The 20,568-nt window shown below is 38.8% G+C and overlaps 1 protein-coding gene across 3 annotated transcripts in view; it reads left to right on the top strand.

Annotated features, from left to right (window-relative positions):
• Positions 1–20,568, top strand: part of WNK3 (WNK lysine deficient protein kinase 3) — a gene marked incomplete at both ends in the record, with an annotated part of 146,955 nt that overhangs the window by 27,692 nt on the left and 98,695 nt on the right. For 2 of the 3 annotated variants that reach the window (XM_082864603.1, XM_082864602.1), the window contains 8 exons: positions 3,004–3,176; positions 3,944–4,164; positions 5,021–5,178; positions 8,630–8,718; positions 12,129–12,348; positions 17,117–17,411; positions 18,226–18,419; positions 18,509–18,658. In XM_082864603.1, the coding sequence (XP_082720729.1) occupies positions 3,004–3,176; positions 3,944–4,164; positions 5,021–5,178; positions 8,630–8,718; positions 12,129–12,348; positions 17,117–17,411; positions 18,226–18,419; positions 18,509–18,658 (1,500 nt within the window). The remainder of the gene's footprint in view (positions 1–3,003; positions 3,177–3,943; positions 4,165–5,020; positions 5,179–8,629; positions 8,719–12,128; positions 12,349–17,116; positions 17,412–18,225; positions 18,420–18,508; positions 18,659–20,568) is intronic. The other variant, XM_082864604.1, reaches the window with a different exon arrangement.

Genomic DNA, 20,568 nt, shown 5'->3' with positions numbered 1-20,568 from the left:
TGTAGTTCCTGTTGTTTTTGTTTTCTGTCCCCAGTGGCTAAGGTTGTTCAGTGGGTTTTGTAGGCTTCCTGGTGGAGGGGAGAAGTGCCTGTGTTCTGGTGGGTGACACTGGATCTTGTCTCTCTGGTGGGCAGGTCCACGTCTGGTGGTGTGTTTTGGGGTGTCTGTGGCCTTATTATGATTTTAGGCAGCCTCTCTGCTAATGGGTGGTGTTGTGTTCCTGTTTTGCTAGTTGTTTGGCATAGGGTGTCCAGCACTGTAGCTTGCTGGTCGTTGAGTGAAGCTGGGTTCTGGTGTTGAGCAGGAGATCTCTGGGAGATTTTCGCCTTTTGATATTATGTGAAGCTGCGTGGTCTCTTGTTGACCAGTGTCCTGAAGTTGGCTCTCCCACCTCAGAGGCACAGCACTGACTCCTGGCTGCAGCACCAAGAGCCTTTCATCCACATGGCTCAGAAAGAAAGGTAGGAAGGAAGAAAGAAGAAAAGAAGGAAAGGAGGAAAGAAAGAAAGGAAGGAGGGAGGGATGGAGGGAGGGACAGATGGTGGGAGGAAGGAAGGAAGGAAGAAAGGAGGGAAGGAAGGAAAAAAGAAAGAATGAAGGAAATAAATTAAAATAAAATAGAGTAAAATATAAGAAATTTATTAAATTAAAAAATAATTATTAAGAAAAAAACTTAAAAAAAAAACGGACGGATGGAACCTTAGGACAAATGGTGGAAGCAAATCTATACAGACAAAATCTCATACAGAAGCATACATATACACACTCACAAAAAGAGGAAATGGGGAAAAAATCATAAATCTTGCTCTCAAGGTCCACCTCCTCAATTTGGGATGATTCGTTGTCTAAAGGAGGGAAGGAAGTAAAGAAAGAAAGAAGATAAAGTAAAATAATATAGAGTTATTAAAATTAATTATTAAGAAAGAAAAAAAATTAAAGAAAAACCAAACACAAAAAATGGACGGATAGAACCCTAGGACAAATGGTGGAAGCAAAGCTATACAGACAAAATCTCACACAGAAGGATACACATACACACTCACAAAAAGAGTAAAAGGGGAAAAAAATCATAAATCTTGCTCTCAAAGTACACCTCCTCAATTTGGGATGATTGGTTGTCTATTCAGGTATTCCACAGATGCAGGGTACATCAAGTTGATTGTGGAGCTTTAATCCGCTGCTTCTGAGGCTGCTGGGAGAGATTTCCCTTTCTCTTCTTTGTTCTCACAGCTCCCAGGGGTTCAGCTTTGGATTTGGCCCCGCCTCTGCGTGTAGGTCGCCAGAGGGCGTCTGTTTTTCGCTCAGACAGGACGGGGTTAAAGGAGCTGCTGATTTGGGGGCTCTGGCTCACTCAGGCCGGGGGGAGGGAGGGGCCCGGAGTGTGGGGCGGGCCTGCGGCGGCAGAGGCCAGCATGACGTTGCACCAGTCTGAGGCGCGCCGTGCGTTTGCCCGGGGAAGTTGTCCCTGGATCCCGGGAACCCGGCAGTGGCGGGCCAAACAGGCTCCTGGGAAGGGAGGTGTAGATAGTGACCTGTGCTCGAACACAGGCTTCTTGGCGGCGGCAGCAGCAGGCTTAGCGTCTCCTGCCCATCTCTGGGGTCCGCGCCTTTAGCCGTGGCTCGCTCCCGTCTCTGGAGCTCCTTTAAGCAGCGCTCTTAATCCCCTCTCCTCGTGCACCAGGAAACAAAGAGGGAAGAAAAAGTCTCTTGCCTCTTCGGCAGCTCCAGAGCTTTACCCGGACTCCCTCCCGGCTAGCTGTGGTGCAGTAGCCCCCTTCAGGCTGTGTTCATGCCGCCAGCCCCAGTCCTCTCCCTGTGCTCTGACCAAAGCCGAGCCTCAGCTCACAACCCCGCCCGCCCTGGCGGGTGAGCAGACAAGCCTCTCAGGCTGGTGAGTGCCGGTCGGCACCGATCCTCTGTGCGGGAATCTCTCCGCTTTGCTCTCCGCACCCGTGTTGCTGCGCTCTCCTCCGCGTCTCCGAAGCTCCCCACCACCGCCACCTGCAGTCTCCGCCCGCAAAAGGGCTTCCTTGTGTGTGGAAACCTTTCCGCATTCAGCTCCCTCCCACTGGTGCAGTTCCCATCCCTATTCTTTTGTGTTTGTTTTTTCTTTTGCCCTACCCAGGTACGTGGGGAGTTTCTTGCCTTTTGGGAGGTCTGAGATCTTCTGCCAGCATTCAGTAGGTGTTCTAGGAGTTGTTCCACGTGTAGATGTATTTCTCGTGTATCTGTGGGGAGGAAGGTGATCTCCGCGTCTTACTCTTCTGCCATCTTCCCCTCCACCTCGGGAAACTTTCTTATTGTTTTGATTTTTTACTTTTTCTCACTTTGAGATACTGTTTTTCTTTTCCAGCAAGGGAATTTTTACTTACTATTTATTATTTATTTTTCCAGTTTTATTGAGATGTAGTTGACATATAACAATGTAGAAGTTTAAGGTATGCAACATAATGATTTGAGATATATATATAGTGAAATGATTATCACAAAAGTTTAGTTAACATCAAAGATATTGTTTTTCAAGGCATTGATTTATTATGTAGGTAGGTTTGTAACATAGTTATGAAATGTAACAACTGCTGCATTTTGCTGTATGAGAGGAGTCAAAGTAACTACCTAACAAAGAATATCAATGATTATATAGGTACTGAGAAAAGAATTGACAGGTGAAAATAGATACATACATATAATAAAATAAAGCACTCAGGGCTTCCCTGGTGGCTCAGTGGTTGATAGTCCGCCTGCCGATGCAGGGGACATGGGTTCGTGCCCCGGTTCGGGAAGATCCCACATGCCGTGGAGCAGCTGGGCCCGTGAGCCATGGCCGCTGGGCCTGCGCATCCGGAGCCTGTGCTCTGCAGCGGGAGAGGCCACAACAGTGAGGGGCCCGGGTACCACAAAAAAATAAAAATAAAAAAATAAATAAAGCACTCATTTGAGTGGTGTTAGAAGTGTGCAAGAGAATTTCTAGACTTTAATTTGGAACTTGATCTTCCATTTTAGGACCGGAAGTTAACTAAAGCTGAGCAGCAAAGGTTCAAGGAAGAAGCAGAGATGTTAAAGGGTCTCCAGCATCCCAATATAGTTCGATTCTATGATTCCTGGGAGTCTATACTAAAAGGAAAGAAATGTATTGTATTAGTGACTGAACTTATGACATCAGGAACCTTAAAGACGTAAGTTGACCCTGAAAGTGCCAATGGAGTTTTATTTGGAAATAATTTTCAGGATTCGCAAAAGTTGTTTGTAAAGTAACACTACTTGATTAAAGAATTTGTAGAATCTGAATCTAGTGACTATGTTTCAGGGCAGGTTAAAAAATTTTGATGTTAATGAAGTTTGTTAGAAAATACAATGTTGAGAAATTAATATTTGTGGGATATCATAGAATTTTAGAATTAGAAATCATTATAGAGATAATATAATGCCATTTTGTAGAAGATGATGAAAGGTTGGGGACGTGGCCAGATTCACATATCTAGTGAGCAGTACTATAGTCTATTGTTTTGTTTCTGAATACAGTATTTCATTTGATGGTATAACCACTTATTTGTGGTTATGAAATGTGCGATGTACTTTTTCTGTTTCCTAGCATCTTTGCACTAAAATTTTACATAGTTAAACCCTCTGATGACTCTATTTAAGCAGTTATTAGGAGGTAGAGAGGACTTTGTTTTCAAAATTTTGATGCCATTCCACAAAAGGTCACTCTGATTGGAATGATTCTTGTTTTGAATTAAAAATGCTAAACTTAGTAGGATGTCTTCTCTAAGAATGAGGCTTTAGATTTAATAATTTTTTGTCATAACAGACAATAGAAGATAACTCAGTGATGGCAATCATAATATATATAGTATCAGCTAGCTTACATGATTTACCCTAATGTGCTCATACAGTAAGCTAGGTATGTTTGTTTACATGTGGTTTTTGTTTCTTTGTGTAGGTACTTAAAACGATTTAAAGTCATGAAACCAAAGGTCTTAAGGAGCTGGTGCAGGCAAATTTTAAAGGGGTTGCAGTTCTTGCACACTAGGACTCCTCCTATTATTCACCGGGATCTGAAGTGTGACAATATTTTCATCACGGGACCCACTGGATCTGTGAAGATTGGTGATCTAGGACTAGCCACCTTAATGCGCACATCATTTGCTAAAAGTGTCATTGGTGATTAACGTTTTATAGTTTGTTGGTTGCGTAAAGACAGATCTTTTAAATTGTATATGTCTAGAACGGGGATCAGCAAACCACAGCCTATGGGCCAAATTTAGCTTCACTGCCTATTTTTGTAAATAAAGTTTTGTTGGAACACAGCCACACACACTCATTTACATATTGTCTATGGTTGCTTTTTCACTACAGTGTCAGAGTTAATTAGTTGTGATAGAGCCCATGTGGACTACAAAGCATGAAATATTTATTTTTGGCCCTTTACAGAGAAATTTGCTGGCCCCTGGTCTAGAATGTGAATTTGCTTTGAAATATCTATTATATATTGACTGATTTTAGAGACATCGCAGTGTATTTCTTTTGTGATGTATTTAATATTATTGAAAGGTTCTGAGGACTTAAGAAATAGGATTTACTACTTCAGAAAAATTTAAATAACTAAAAACAAGGATAGAAATAAAAACAGATTTTGGTAATCATTACCTAATTTTGAACATTGCAAATTGTACTTCATCAATATGGAAAGTTAAAGAAATTAAGTTAAGGAATTATATGTGTATATATATGTATATTATATGTATAAATATATATATATATATATATATATATATATGCTTTTAGGGAACAGAACTTAACTCAGATAATCCTTATGGCAAAGGGAATGTGATCTTGGTGGATACAGTTTTTTTTTTTTTTGGTCACACTGCGTGGCTTGTGGGATCTTAGTTCCATGACCAGGGACTGAACCCCAGCCCTTGACAGTGAGAGCACAGAGTCCTAACCACTGGACCGCCAGGGAATTCTCTATATTTTTCTTTCTTTTAAAAAAAAATGTGGTTGTGGTATTTTGTAGGCACTCCTGAGTTTATGGCCCCAGAGATGTATGAAGAGCACTACGATGAATCTGTGGACGTCTATGCTTTTGGAATGTGTATGCTAGAAATGGCTACTTCGGAGTACCCTTATTCTGAGTGCCAGAATGCAGCTCAAATATACCGTAAAGTAACTAGTGTAGGTATAACTTTATTCTTTTTACTTCACAAATTGCCACATTTCATGATAAAGTAAACTTAGAAGTTGACTTAGTCAAACATAATTTTGGTGTAAAGCAACTGTATTCCAATAAAAATTAATTTTAAAAAACCTAATTTGGGGGCTTCCCTGGTGGCTCAGTGGTTAAGAATCTGCCTGCCAATGCAGGGGACACGGGTTCAATCCCTGGCCCGGGAAGATCTCACATGCCACGGAGCAACTAAGCTCGTGCACCACAGCTACTGAGCCTGCGCTCTAGAGCCCGCATGCCACAACTACTGAAGCCCGTGTGCCTAGAGCCTATGCTCCACAACAAGAGAAGCCACTGCAATGAGAAGCCCGCGCACCGCAATGAAGAGTAACCCCTGCTCACCGCAACTAGAGAAAGCCCATGCACAGCAACGAAGACCCAGCACAACCAAAAATAAAAACAGAAAAATCAAATTAAAACAAACAAACAAAAAACCTAATTTTGGTTTAGTTCTGTATAACAGTGCTAAATTTAACATAATTTTAATGAAACAAGCTTTAGATTTATGCTATATACCTATACTCAAATGGGGTCATATAAAATGCTCTGTATTAGTATCTTTGGGGAAAATGTACAGGTATATCATCTATATCCATTTGTTTGTAAAGAATTTTTAGGTATTTATTAGATGGATCTTATTTTCCAAAGCTACATAATAAAGATTGGCTAAATGGTTTTGAAGATTTCTTCTGGTTCTAGAAGCCTGATTATGAAGTGGCATTCAATGGATACAGTATTTGGTTCCCTGCTATGAGTAATTTTTTGCATTAGAAACTACAAGGAATGCAAAGATGAGTAAGAAGTGTTTGCTACCTACAAAGAGCTTACATTTTTAGTAGAGCAGTAATATAAACTCACAAATAACTATAAAAATAAGAGAATAGGAGTATAGTAAGGGAGGTAGAAGCAAAGTGTTAAGATTGTTGAAAATAGGTCCTTTCATATCCAGTTGGGTGGCTCAAGGTAGGCCACAAAAGAGATTGTTAGAGTGTTTCAGGTAACATACTAATAGGTACCATTTTTAAGTACATAATATATGCCACATGGTTTTATCTTTATATTCCTACAAGATGGCACTGTCTTCAGTTTAGAAATGATGAGACTGAGAATCAGAGGTTGTGACCTGCCCAAGTTCACACAGCTACTAGTAATGGTGGATTTTGACCTCAAGTCTGACTTCAGAGGTTTGTTTAGGGAGACAATAAGAAATCCAGAATTCTATATGACAAATGACCTAGTTTCTCCAACAAATCAATTTCCTGAAAGAAAAAAGGGGAAGGGACTGTTACAGAATACAAGAGACTTAAAGTAGTGATGAGCTGGTAAATGTTTAACAACTGATTCTCTGAAAAAGAAAAAGCACTGATTTCTAGCATTTGCTAATTTCCTTGGTGTAAGTGCTCCCACCATGACTGATTTCAAGTCACCAATGTGACCTCACTTGAATGCAGGGTTAAGAAAGGGTGCAGAGTGGCACTCATGTAGTATTTCCACCATATGGATACAAAAGATGTAAACAACTGCAAGAGCATAAATAATAGTAAAATGTAGTAAAACAATCAAGGAATTGTGTTTTCAGTATTTATTACCTTGGCTCTTAATATAATTTATTTAATCGTAAGTTTATATAATTTAAATTTTATAAATGGATGTATTTAATAATCAGCTTGCACAATTCCTGAAAATGTAATAGTTGGCCCTTGTGAGCTGGTATGAGCCGGTTCCATTGCACCATACATGTAATGTATGGACCTTGTTTGGCTCCTGATTTGAACAGACCAATTTGTAAGAACACCTCATTTAGACAATTTGGAAAATTTGAGTATGGATTGGGTTTTAGATGATATTAAGCAATTATTGATAATTATTGATAATTTTAGGTGGGATGATGACATGATATCTGTTAGAGATAGAAACTGGAGACTTTATGGGTGAAATGACATGGTGCCTAGTATTTGCTTTAAAATATTCCAGGATAAAAGTGGTGTGGTAGTAGATAGCTGAAACGAGGTTAAGGAATGATGCTTGTTGTTGAAATTGGTGATGATTACATGGGACTTCTACTTTTGAGTATGTTTGAAAATTTCTATAATAAACAGCTGAGAAAAAGAAATGGGACTAGAATGCCCTTTTAGTTTGGGCCCATATATTGTACGACCACAAATAGAAGAGTCTGTACTTGATTTTTTAAGTTGCAGCTCCCCAATTATTTTCACCTAGGAGCAGAGAAAGGCAGTAATTATCCAGGGCTGGGGAATGGGTAAGAGATCAGTGGAAAGGTCAAAGAGGGCTTTTTCTATAAGTAGAATAAAAAATTCCATTTTTTGTATGGTGATTTTATTCTTTTATATTCAGGTCACAAAAATGCCATATCACAATTCAGATTTCCATCTCTACTAAAGCTTCTTGAATTTGAGGCCCAAATTAACTCCTAATCTCACCAGATTTATCTAGGATATGGTACTTGGCTTTCTGATTCTGTATTCTGTGAGGTAGTGTGAAGACCCAGAACTAGATCTTAGATTGCCTCATTCCATGATAATTTTTCTATTATACCTTTCTGCTTATAGCTTAATTTTGAATTTTCTATTAAATGATGGCAATGTTCTTGTATTATTTTTTAAATCTAAAACCCATAAATTAAGGGTAACAGAATGTAAAATAAGTACATTTAGGCAGCTAACAGTTATTATAAGAACATTTTGAATTATCTGGACCTCATTAATTTGATATTAAATTCCTAGAACCTGATAATTAGCTTGAGGTTCTCTCAATATTTTGGTATTGTTTAAGGATAAACATAATATAGATTTCTCAAAAGTTTATATATATATAACAATATATATATTTTATATATATGTTTACTGATTGCTCATTGTGTCTAGCCATTCTAGAAGACTTTGAAATATTGATTTGAAATGTTTGCGATAGAGAAGCCCTTATTTGGAATTTCTAAAAGTGTTTTTTAATAACTGACTTTTCTGATTTCAAAAAAATACTTATTATATTTTACTAATTGGGGTTATACTGTATGTACATTTTGGGATCCTGTTTTTTTCCTACTTAATGTTGCAGCATGAGAATTCTCCACATTATTAATTACTATGAGAACATGTTTAGTTTCCGTGTATTAGCATATGCATATATATGTATATCACATAATTTATGTAATATTACCTCTGTTATTAGAGATTTAGATCATTTACAATTTTTCACTGTTTTTTGTAGAGCTATGACAAAATCCTTGTCAAAAAGTTGTTAAACTTATACTGTGTGTATATATCTCATTTAAAATTTGAATATGGTTTAGTGGTAAAAAAAATCATTATTTTAGTAATGATGTTGGCTTCGGCTTTCAGTTGCTTGATTTGTGACTAGAAACCGTTTTTCTTCTTCCAGGGTATAAAACCAGCCAGTTTCAATAAAGTCACTGATCCTGAAGTGAAAGAAATCATCGAGGGATGTATTCGTCAAAATAAATCTGAAAGGTGGGTGCATATGTAGTGAAATGACATGACTGATGGATGAATTTTTCTCTTATCTTGAGCTGGGTCTTTTTCTGATCTTTGAATCATGCTGGGTATGACTTTTCAGTGGAATCCAAACCATACTGACTAGAGTGAAGTGTATCAGTGCATCTTGTTTGCCATTTTAAACTGATATCATGTGCTGAATTTTCCTTGAACCGAAATTTGGGTTGTGTTTTTCTGTGTGTGTTGTGACAAGATCACCTTCAGCCATCAGTTTAACAGTCAGTGGGACCCCCTCCCAGGTTAACTTGCTTCTAACAGTTGGTAGATAGTAGAGAGTTTCCTGCATTGTCACCTTCACATAAGTGCTTAAATGGTTTTTTATGATAGTTTAAGAAAAAATTTAACCATCAATTCACCAGATGTTTTTTATTTGTCCATAATGTCCTGTGTCATGATAACGATAATGCTGATAGGGCTATTTTTGTTCAATAAATAGTATTCTAGATTTATTTGTATCACAATTTCTATTTTTCTTATGGACAATTCCTTTTAGTTTTAGCTTTTCCCTTTAATTTGAGCTTTGGACAGTTACTGACTCAAATTGCTCGGTTAGTATTTTGATTTTTACCTCCTTATTGATTATGATTAATAAGGTGATAGATCCTTTATAGAAATTATTTCCACCAGCATTTCACTGACTGTCTCCCATTTTTATTAGTTATCTATCTAAGTTTAGTGTTGCATATCTGAAAATATAAAAAGTCACTAAGATAAAACCTGTTTAATTATAGCTTTATTACACAACATTCTTGGTGTTTGTGCCAACAGGCTATATCTATATATCTCTATATTTTAATTATGGTAAAATATAAATAACCTAAGAGTCACCATTTTAATCATTTTAAAATGTACAATTCAGTGACATTATGCACATTCACATTGTTGTACAACCATCACCACTATTTCCAGAACTTTCTCATCATCCCAAACAGAAACTCTGTGCCCATTAAACAGTAACTCCCCACTCCCTTTCCCGTCAACCCCTGCCAACCTCTATTCTACTTTGTCTCTACTTCTATGTAGGTACCTCATATAAGTAGAATCATAAAATATTTTTCCTTTTGCGTCTGGCTTATTTCACATAGCATAGTGTTTAAACGTTGATCCATGTTATAGCATGTATCAGAATTTCCTTTGTTTTTACGGTTGAATACTGTTCCTTTGTGTGTGCGTGTGTGTATGTGTGTGTGTGTGTGTGTGTGTGTGTACACACACACACACACCACATTTTGTTTATCCATTCATCTGTTAATGGACACTTTGGTTATTTCTGCCTCTTGGCTATTGTGAATAATGCGGCATGAACATTGGTGAACAAGTATTTTCTTGAGTCTGCTTTTAATTCTTTTTGGTATATACCTAGGAGTAGAATTACTGAATCATACGGTAATAATATATTTAATTTTTTGAAGAACCACTATATTTTTTCCATAGAGACTGCATCATTTTGCATTCCTTCCAGCAATGTGTGATGGTTCCAATTTCTCAGCGTCCTCCCTAACACTTATTTTCCATTTTTTGTTAATAGGCATCCTAATGGGTATAAAGTGGTATCTTATTGTGGTTTTGATTTGCATTTCCCTAAGGACTAATAACGTTGAGTATCTTTCCATGTGCTTATTGGCCATTTGTATATCTTCTTTGGAGAAATGTCTATTCAAGTCCTTTGCCTTTTTAAAAAATTGAGTTGTTTATTTTGTTGTTGTCATTTTTGAGTTGTAGTAATTTAGGCATGCTTTTTTTTAAGCTATGCTAAAACTACTGTGTTGAAGTAGCCATTTTAGTTTGGTTTCTGATTGTTGTTTGTACAGCATTTTAATTATGATCTATTACCAAAGAACACTGGAATATTCAAAAGGATTTATGGCACATTAGTGTTTTGGAAAGAGCACAGGCTTCCACAGCAGAATAAGACTCAAATCTGGACTCACACTTAGCCAGTGTGATCTTGAGAAACTTACTTTAGCTTTTCCTCAAAATAGGTATTATTTTGATAGTTAAAAAGATAATTGGGCTTCCCTGGTGGTGCAGTGGTTGGGAGTCCTCCTGCCAATGCAGGGAACACGGGTTTGTGCCCCGGTCCGGGAAGATCCCACATGCCGCGGAGCGGCTGGGCCCGTGAGCCATGGCCACTGAGCCTGCGCGTCCGGAGCCTGTGCTCCACAACGGGAGAGGCCACAACAGTGAGAGGCCCGCATACCGCAAAAAAAAAAAAAAAAAAAAAGTTAATGAATGCATATAAAATACCTAACAGAGTAATAAGTATTTAATGAATGATATTGTCTGCTGCTATTGCAGTGGTTATTCCTTAGTAAAAATATCTAGGCAAAACTTTCATTTAGAAGCAGAGTGCTTAACTTGGTTGTACCTTCTTAAACACATCTCACCTTAGCCTTAAGACTAATTAGTCTGAGCAAGCTTGTTTTTTATAAAACTGTCTTAGTTAAGTGTTTGTCTCTTGATCACTAAAAATGTAGAAGGTTGAAAATCCTCAACTTACAGGATACCATGCTGTCAATATGCTTTGTCTGTTTTAAATAGTGCAGGATGGGCTTTCTACATACAAACTATGGAATACATCAGTTATAGCTCTCATTGGCCTGTAATATAGATAGATATTATTTATCTATTTTAGAAGTTGGTCAAAGAAAAGGAAATTAACTCTCCCAGCTTATAAAAGAATCTTTTGAACCTCTGTGCTTGTTTCTCTTCAGAGATGGTTAATCCCTAATATTAGACTAGAGTTGTATCCATTATATGTATACTTTGGCCTAGGATACTGGACTTAAATACTTTAAGAAAACCGTGTGACTTTACTGAACTGAATTAGCTTCACCCATGGCGTTCCCTAAAGAGTGAAGTACACTGACTAGATTATTGTTAATAGAGTTAATGACTTCTATTTATAACATTTGTAAAAGTGTTTGAATTCCTAATTTACTTTAGAGTTTATATACCTCGAAGAGTTTTTAGTTTCCTTTGCCAACAATCTGTTGTGTGAGTTTTAGTAACTTAAGCCAGTGGCTTAGGGAAGATACTCAGTCCATCTGACGTTTACTGCAGCACTTCTCTAATTATCTCTAGGCATACCTTTAGGTATGTTAAACTTCAGTATCTAGATATGTTACTGTTAATAATCCTTAATTAAGATCACTACAAATGCATGTTAGTTGGGATTTCTTTGCATCCTTGGTAATAATAAATTGGATATAAGATTTGGTTTTTATAAGAAGGCAGATTAATGGTTTAATTAATAGAAAATTTTAAATCAGGTTGTTACTTTGACACAATTTTTACTAACTAAGTGCTCTATACCTTGTTTATGATTGGAAGAATTGATAACAGATTTGTATTTTGTTTATTAGGTTGTCTGTCAGGGACCTACTAAACCACGCATTTTTTGCTGAAGATACAGGGCTAAGGGTGGAGTTAGCGGAGGAAGATGATTGCTCAAATTCATCTCTGGCTTTAAGGCTCTGGGTTGAAGACCCTAAAAAATTGAAAGGCAAGCATAAAGACAATGAAGCTATTGAATTCAGTTTCAATTTAGAAACAGATACACCTGAGGAAGTAGCATATGAAATGGTAAGTGAATCCTACCACTGGCTTCCCCTCCCCTTATAGTATCAGGGTTGATTCCTTTCTCCTTCTGATTGCTTTCTTTCCTCTCATTTTCTTTATTTAAATTGTAATTTTATTGTGAAATATATCTCTACAACAGAGTATATTAAATTTGTATGTACAGTATAAAAAGAATAGTAAAACTCTACTTTTGTTAAGAAATAGAACACTACTGGAACTTTAGAAGCTACCTGTGTGCCCCTCCCCCACTTGCGTTCCTCTCCCTCATTACCACAGGTCATATCTACCCTGACTTTTGTGTTACTCATTCCTTTGCTTTTCATTATAGTTTACCTAAATAATATATATTATTTTGTTTTGAAAACCAGAGTGGCAAACACACACCTAGCTGGTTACTGAAGTTACTGTTAGGTGAAGATGCCCAGGAGGGGATAAGCTGAACAGTCTCTCGGTCATAGTCAGGCTTCAGCTTCCCTAAGAGTTTATGAGAGCCGAGTCTAGGGAGGTCATCAGGGTGAGGTCACATGTGAGTCCAGGGAAACACACATGGCTCACCACAGTTAGGGTACCAGAGGGCTGTTGTGCAGACCAGAAAAATTAGTTGTCTGGTAACAATATGCTTTGACGGGGAGTGGGCCCCTCTGACTTCTCTACTTCTCATCTCCCCATGACCCGCTCCCCCCGCAAGAGTAGAAGACAGCAGATAACTTCTGTTGGGTGGAATGTATGTGCATGCCCGATCCAGGCTGTGCAGTACTTGGAGGGAGGGTGTGCATGAGCTTCAGCAGCATGTGGTCAAATTAGCAAAGTCCAGATACTTTGAGCCAGGCTCACCTGGGCATTCTGTCCTCAGGTTTAAAAGGAGTATGGGGGCTTCCCTTGTGGCTCAGTGGTTAAGAATCCACCTGCCAATGCAGGGGACACGGGTTTGAGCCCTGGGCCGGGAAGATTCCACATGCCGCGGGGCAACTAAGCCCGTGTGCCATCACTACTGAGCCTGCACTCTAGACCCCGCGAGCCACAACTACTGAAGTTCGTGTGCCTAGAGTCTATGCTCTGCAACAAGAGAAGCCACTGCAATGAGAAGCCCATGCACTGCAACAAAGACCCAACGCAGCCAAAAATAAATAAATTAAAATAAATAAATAAAAGGAGTATGGGACATTGACAGTGGGTATCTTGGAGATGATAGCCTTTAACATGCCTATCTTTCTAGTCACATGGTCCTAATCTAGAATGATTGTCTTGGACATCTGCTACATAACTATCATACTGATCTTTCTTTTTACTATCATTCTAGACTTCTCTGCCTCTCTCCTGTATTGGAATTCATGTGTCCTAAATCCCATGTCTTTCTCTTTCTTTGCTTACCTTTTGTTTTAGTGGCTCACTTCCTCTGCCAACTTCTTAAGAAAGGGTATATGGGAGGTAAATTCTTTGAGACTTGCATGTATTAAAAACATCTTTATTCTGTCTTCATATTTGGCTGGCTAAGTCATTTTAGGTTGGCAATTAAAAAAATTTAAAGTCATTGCTCCATGATATTCTAGCTTTCAGTATTGATATTGAGAAATACAAAGATGTTCTGTTTTCTGGATCTTTTGCATGTGATCCATTTTTTCCTCTCTGGAAGCTTGTAATATCTTCTCTTTCTTCTCAGGATTATAAATTTTCACAGTGTGTCTTGGTTGGGGTCTGTTTTCATCCACTGTGTTGGATACTCAGTGGACTCATATCCTTTAGTTTCTGGAAAATTTCTTAAAAGTATTTTATTGTTGAGTTCTTTCCCTTTGTTTTCTCTTTGTTTTCTCTTTCTAGAACTGCTATTTGGATGTTTGGCCTCTTGGACTGTTTCTCCAATGTTCTTTTCTATTTTCTATCTTTTTGTCTTTTTATTCTCCTTTCTGGAAGACATTGTCAACTTTATTTTCTAACTCTTCCATTGAGTTTTTCGTTTCTACTATCTTGTTTTTAATTTCAAGAGTTCCTTTTCATTTTTTTTTTTTTTTTGGTCTGTTCCCTTTTTAGAGTAAACGTCTTGTTCTTTGTTTTGTGGATGCGATATTATGGCACCTCTCTGTAATTTTAGTGAAGAGAGTGTTTTTGACACTTTTTTTCCTCCCTGCATAGTATCTTTTCTCCAAGTTGCTGGGGTTTTTTGTTGGTTTTGTGCTCCATCTTCTTGTTAGAGGCTTTTCTCATATTTCTGATCATTCTTGGCTGGCTGCTCATGATCAATAGTAGGAGACTATTAGTTTTCTACTGCTGTATAGCAAGTTACCACAGATTTAGTGGGCTAAAACAACACCCTTTTATTATTTCAGTTCCGTGGGTCAGAAGTCCTGGTAGGCTTTACTGGATTCTCTGCTTAGAGTCTCACAGGCTGAAATCAAGGTTTGGTGGCCTGGACTCTTAGCTGGAGGCTCTGGGAGAGAATCTGCTTTTGGGCTCAACCAGGTTGTTGACAGAGTTTAGTTCCATGCAGTTGTAAGACTAAGGTCTTCATTTCCTTTCTGGCTGTTAGCTGGGGGTCACTCTCAGCTCCTAGGGACTGTTCTTCAGTCCTTTCACATGCCCCCACTCCATCTTCAAAGTCAGGAATGGCAAGTTTAATCCTTCACTAGCTGGTAAAAGGCTCACCCAGATCTTTCTGTCTTAAGGTCAATTGTGTATAGCTCAATAATGGGAGTGCTATCTCATCATATTCACAGGTTTGAGGATTAGGATGGGACATCTTTGAGGGGCCATGATTTTGCCTATGACAGGGACTAACAAGCTGATTGGATGGTATGATCGCTTATGTCAGACGTGTTAACCTCTACTCTCAAGTATCTAGGTGGGCCAATAATTGGGGAATCTTTGACATAAATAGTTGTGGGTCTTTCTTCTTGGATTGGCCAGATTCTCCAGAGAAGCATCTTTCAATATCCTGCCTGGAGGGTAAGGATCTGGTTACTGATATTTTGGTAGCCAAGTGGGGAAGAGGGCTGGGGGTTTCTGTGTATGGCGTTCAGCATGCATATGGTCCATTTAATCTTCTTGTTTTTGTTATGGTAGCCATACCCTCAACTGTGCCTGGTGTTCCCTAGTCCAGATATGATCCTCTTTTACCCTCTCCAGAGAACAAAATTACAGACTTCTCGGGTAGGGAAGAAGCAATCACCCAAAGGTGTGGACTGGAGGGTGGAGCACAGGGACCTAATACCTAACTACTTCTCAAAACCCTTTCACTTAGTCTTCCTTATTTTAGTCATCTCTTTTGACTTTACCCAGTTCTGTAAGTACCTGGTACTGCCAGTTCCTGTGTGTTACGAGTATTATTCAGTATAAATGGGAATGATTTTCAGCTTTCCCTGGTTCACTTTTTCAGGTCCACTAGGTCAGTTATTATCTGTTTGTTTTCCACATCCCCAAATGTCCAAAACATTGTCTGTTGTTGCTGTTGCCTTTATTCTTTCTATTCTTGTGAGTTTATGACTTAAAAATCCATTTACTCTGGGAGTGTTTTTTGAACTTTGGGAGGGAGTGAAATTAAATATATGGATTCCATCTAACATTTTAATCATTTTTCAACTACGATGAAATTTCCCCGAGTCTGCAGACCCCCATGATATGCTTTAAAAAACAGATTGTAGGACTGAGAATAATATGCCATGGCACCTCCTCAAGTCATTATCTCTGTTACTCAGCCCTGTTCCTTTCAGACAATAAGCCCTTAACTTCTGTCACTCTTCTAACACCTAGTAAGATATAGCACTTTGCCATAAGCATACTTCCTCTGCCTAGAGTGTTGATCTCTGAACTTCATCTACCTCTCCCTCAATAGCCTGCAAGTTCCTTGTTTTGTTTTAATCCAGGTCAGACTTTACCTTCCTCTGTGATACTTTCTCTGCTTTCACCAGAGAGGCTTGTGCTCCTTTAGGGCTTTTGCAGCAGCTCATTTCTACCTTTTATTTCACTTTATGTTTTTTTAAAATTTTTATTTACTTTATTTATTTATTTTTGGCTGTGTTGGGTCTTCGTTGCCGTGCACGGGCTTTCTCTAGTTGCGGCCAGCGGGGGCTACTCTTTGTTGCGGTGCATGGGCTTCTCATTGCGGTGGCTTCTCTTGTTGCGGAGCACGGGCTCTAGGTGCTCAGGCTTCAGTGGTTGTGGCACGTGGGCTCAGTAGTTGTGGCTCACGGGCTCTAGAGTGCAGGCTCAGTAGTTGTGGTGCACGGACTTAGTTGCTCCGCGGCATGTGGGATCTTCCCGCACCAGGGCTCAAACCCATGTCCCCTGCCTTGGCAGGCAGATTCTTAACCACTGCGCCACCAGGGAAGCCCCTTATATTGTTTTTATCCTTCTCTCACCACCAGCTTGTGTGTGCATATAGGACAAAGGACCAGCTTAGGCACTTATATGTCTCCAGAGCCCAATACTGGGCACATTGTAGACACTTACTGTTGTTGAATGAGGAAACCTTTTTAATGTTTCACAAAACTTAATGGCAGTCATAAATTACCTGTAATAAGACTGCATGTACTGAAATACCAAGCTATTTGTTTGTTTTTGTTTAAAGCCAGAATTATTTCAACAATGCTTGGTAATAGTGTTGCTTTTCTTACTAAAGGCTCTGGCATTTATGCATGTCTGATTAAGAAAGAACATAGAAACAAATTAACTGTTATTTAATAGCATTTGGAATTTGGGGGCAGAAAATAACTCTGCTAGTAAAAAGTAAAAGTAAAAATCTTAAAGATGTGGTTTGCTTATTATGTTTTGTTTGTAGGTCAAGTCAGGATTCTTCCATGAAAGTGATTCCAAAGCTGTTGCTAAGTCCATTAGAGACCGGGTGGCCCTGATAAAGAAGACAAGGGAGAAGAAGCCAGCTGGCTGTTTGGAAGAACGCAGAGACTCCCAGTGCAAGTCTGTGGGGAATGTACTCCCTCAGCCCCAAAATACAGCTTTGCCCCCTCCTCCTGCCCAGCACAGCGGGGCTGAATGTGAAGAAACTGAAGTTGATCAACATGTGCGACAACAGCTTCTGCAAAGAAAACCACAATGGCATTGCTCCTCTGTTACAAGTAACACAGTTATAATTTATAAAAGGAAATGTGTAATTGTATTCCCTTATCTTTAAATAGTACTTTTGTATGTTTCAAAGCATTTTGTTATCTATCATTTCATTAATCCTTTTACAAAATCCCTGAAATAGGCAAGGCAGATAGTTTCCTTATTTTAAAATTAAGAAACTGTCCTGCTAAGTGACTTGTCCAAGGTACTAGTTGAATAAGGATTATAATCTTTTTACCATTTTTAAGGGTCTCATGGTAAATCCTTTAGTAAAGAAGATATGCAACTAAAGATAGAATTTATTCTTCAAGAGGGAATTTTCTAGACTTTAAGAACTTTTGTATTTTAGACCCAAGTATAAAATTAACACAGTTTCTCTAATATTTCTGCTGTAACGCATTCTCTTCTCTAGAAGGACACAGTATTTTCGTAGTCATAACCAGTTGTTCCATAAAGGCAGTATTATTTTCTAGCCAGATTCTAGGAGAATGAGAATATGCTACCTAGATTTTACTGAAATCCTAATGGCAAACAAAGATTAGTTAGGATATGCATGAAATGGCCAGCAAATCGAGTTGACTTTTATGTGATTCTTTGTAGTTTTGCTTTACTAAGAATATTTTAGTTATACCACAGTATCAACATGGAGAGTTTACATGATGGTTTTTTATTAATTCTGCAGTGTACATATTTTATTTGAAGCTGTTTAAGGTTGTCAGAGTAAAAAAGAAAAAAATTAAAGAAACACTTACCATTTCCTGTGCTATTTGGACCTTGTGTTTCAAGTTTTTCCCTTCTACCTATCACTTGTTTTCTTTGCCATAGGTGACAGTTTGTCTGAGGCAGGAGCTGGATCAGTTATACATTCAGAAACTTCAAATCAGCCCAGTATAGCCTACTCCTCAGACCAGATGATGGGCTCTCAAATGGTTTCTAACAACCCACAGGCTGAAATAAATGTTCCAGGGAAAATTTATCCATCCCAGCAGTTAGTGGGACATCACCAGCAGATTTCAGGGGTGAGGTGAAGTTTTAAATATATTTTAAATATATAATCAGTATATTTACTGTAAATGGGAGAGTTTATCTTTAATTTTTTTTTTAACAGTTGCAGAAGCAGCCAAAGCTGACTCAGCCCCAAATTTTGCCTTTGCTTCAAGGTCAGTCCACTGTTCTGCCTGTACATGTCCTTGGACCTCCGCTTGTCTCACAACTCCAGTTTTTGCCATTAAGTGTCCCAAAGGTCTCACAGGTAAAGGTAAGATACATTTTAGAGGCTCCATATTCACTTAAACTTATTTAACACTGCCTAGGTTTTCTGACAGGCAAAGGCTCTCTTTCATAAATTCATCCTAGTTTATATAAAAGTCACTGAAAGCAAAAAGTTGTTTATACTTTCCTTCACTTAAGACATTCTTCTTGAGGATGTGTCTAACATTGTGTAACTAGAATCTTGAGACACTGCTTGTATAATTGGAAGAGAAACTGAGAACTCCATATACGGATAAAAAAGTTTATTTAGGGGACTTCCCTGGTGGTGCAGTGGTTAAGAATCCACCTGCCAGGGCTTCCCTGGTGGCACAGTGGTTAAGAATCCTCCTGCCAATGCAGGGAACACAGGTTCGAGCCCTGGTCCAGGAAGATCCCACATGCCGTGGAGCAACTAAGCCCATGTGCCACAACTACTGAGCCTGTGCTCTAGAGCCCACGAGCCACAACTACTGAGCCTGCGCACCACAGCTACTGAAGCCCATGCGCCTGGAGCCTGTGCTTCACAACAAGAGAAGCCACTGCACTGAGAAGCCCATATACCGCAACGAAGAGTAGCCCCCACTTGCCGCAGCTAGAGAAAAGCCTGCACGCAGCAACAAAGACCCAATGCAGCCAAAGATAAAGTAAATTTAAAAAAAAAGAAAAAAAATAATCCGCCTGCCAATGCAGGAGACACGGGTTAGAGCCCTGGTCCGGGAAGATCCCACATGCTGCGGAGCACCTAAGCCCATGCGCCACAACTACTGAGCCTGTGCTCTAGAGCCCACGCACCCGTGCACCTAGAGCCCGTGCTCTGCAACAAGAGAAGCCACTGCAATGAGAAGCCCGTGCGTCGCAACGAAGAGTAGCCCCCACTCACCGCAACTAGAGAAAAGCCCACGCGCAGCAACAAAGACCCGACACAGCCAAACATAAATAAATAAATTAAAAAAAAATTATTTAGGACTCAGATCCCTTTTTATGGTTTGTTTTTTGTATTGGACTTTTCCAGCCTGGTTTGAATGTAGAGGGATGTCTTTGGTAGTTAAGTAGAAATAGTATTTCATAGACTCTTATAATTTTAAGCACTTTCATCTAAATTCTTGACTCTTTTGGTTCACGTTTATTTCTGTAGGAGAAATAAGTGTTTTTGTCATTTAGACTCTCAAAGTCAATGGTACTCATTTCTGACAACGAGTACACAGTCTTTGTGAGAGTTCATATATCAAGACCATATCCTGGTTTCCTAGGTTATGGACTCTGGATACATGGTTGGGCTTTTCTTTGTTATCCCATTTTCTTTCCTCAACCCTACCATCCCCTGTGTGTCTCTTCTCTCTTTGGGAATGAGTTGGTCTGAGCTCCTAGGCATTCTCTGTATGTGATTTAGTTAGCAGCTGGTGATCTGTTGCTTTTAAGAGATTGGTATATAGTCATAGTTCATCAACAAACTTTTAACGACCATCATCTCTGGGGATATAAAATGAGATAAAATATGGTCCTTGCCCTGAAGAACTCACAGGCTTGTAGGGGAAAACATACATGTACTTGACAAATGCCAGATGCATTTAAAATCTGCTGGGGGTATATTTAATCTGATATGGTTGACAGTGCATGGTGTTTGGCTAGTATTTGTAGCTTATATGGTATATGTTCATACTTGAGCTTATGTTGTGGTTGGATTTATCTCTTTTTAAGACTATAATGCGAAGTGTGTTGGATGGATGCTTAAATTAACTTAGGTTCAACCACGTAAATATACAGGCATGTGTATTTTGAAATGTGTTTCCAAAATTTTTAAAAGAAGTTTAAAAACTTTATGAAAGTGTTATTTACCTATTTAAAATAAAGCCTATAAAGTTATAAAGAAGACAGTGAAAATCACTTACTATCTCTCCAGCTAGAAATAAATTATTG

This window comes from Leucopleurus acutus (assembly GCF_964270905.1).
Source record: "Leucopleurus acutus genome assembly, chromosome: X".
Classification (NCBI taxonomy): domain Eukaryota; kingdom Metazoa; phylum Chordata; class Mammalia; order Artiodactyla; family Delphinidae; genus Leucopleurus; species Leucopleurus acutus.
This window is presented reverse-complemented; position numbering and strand designations above follow the sequence as displayed.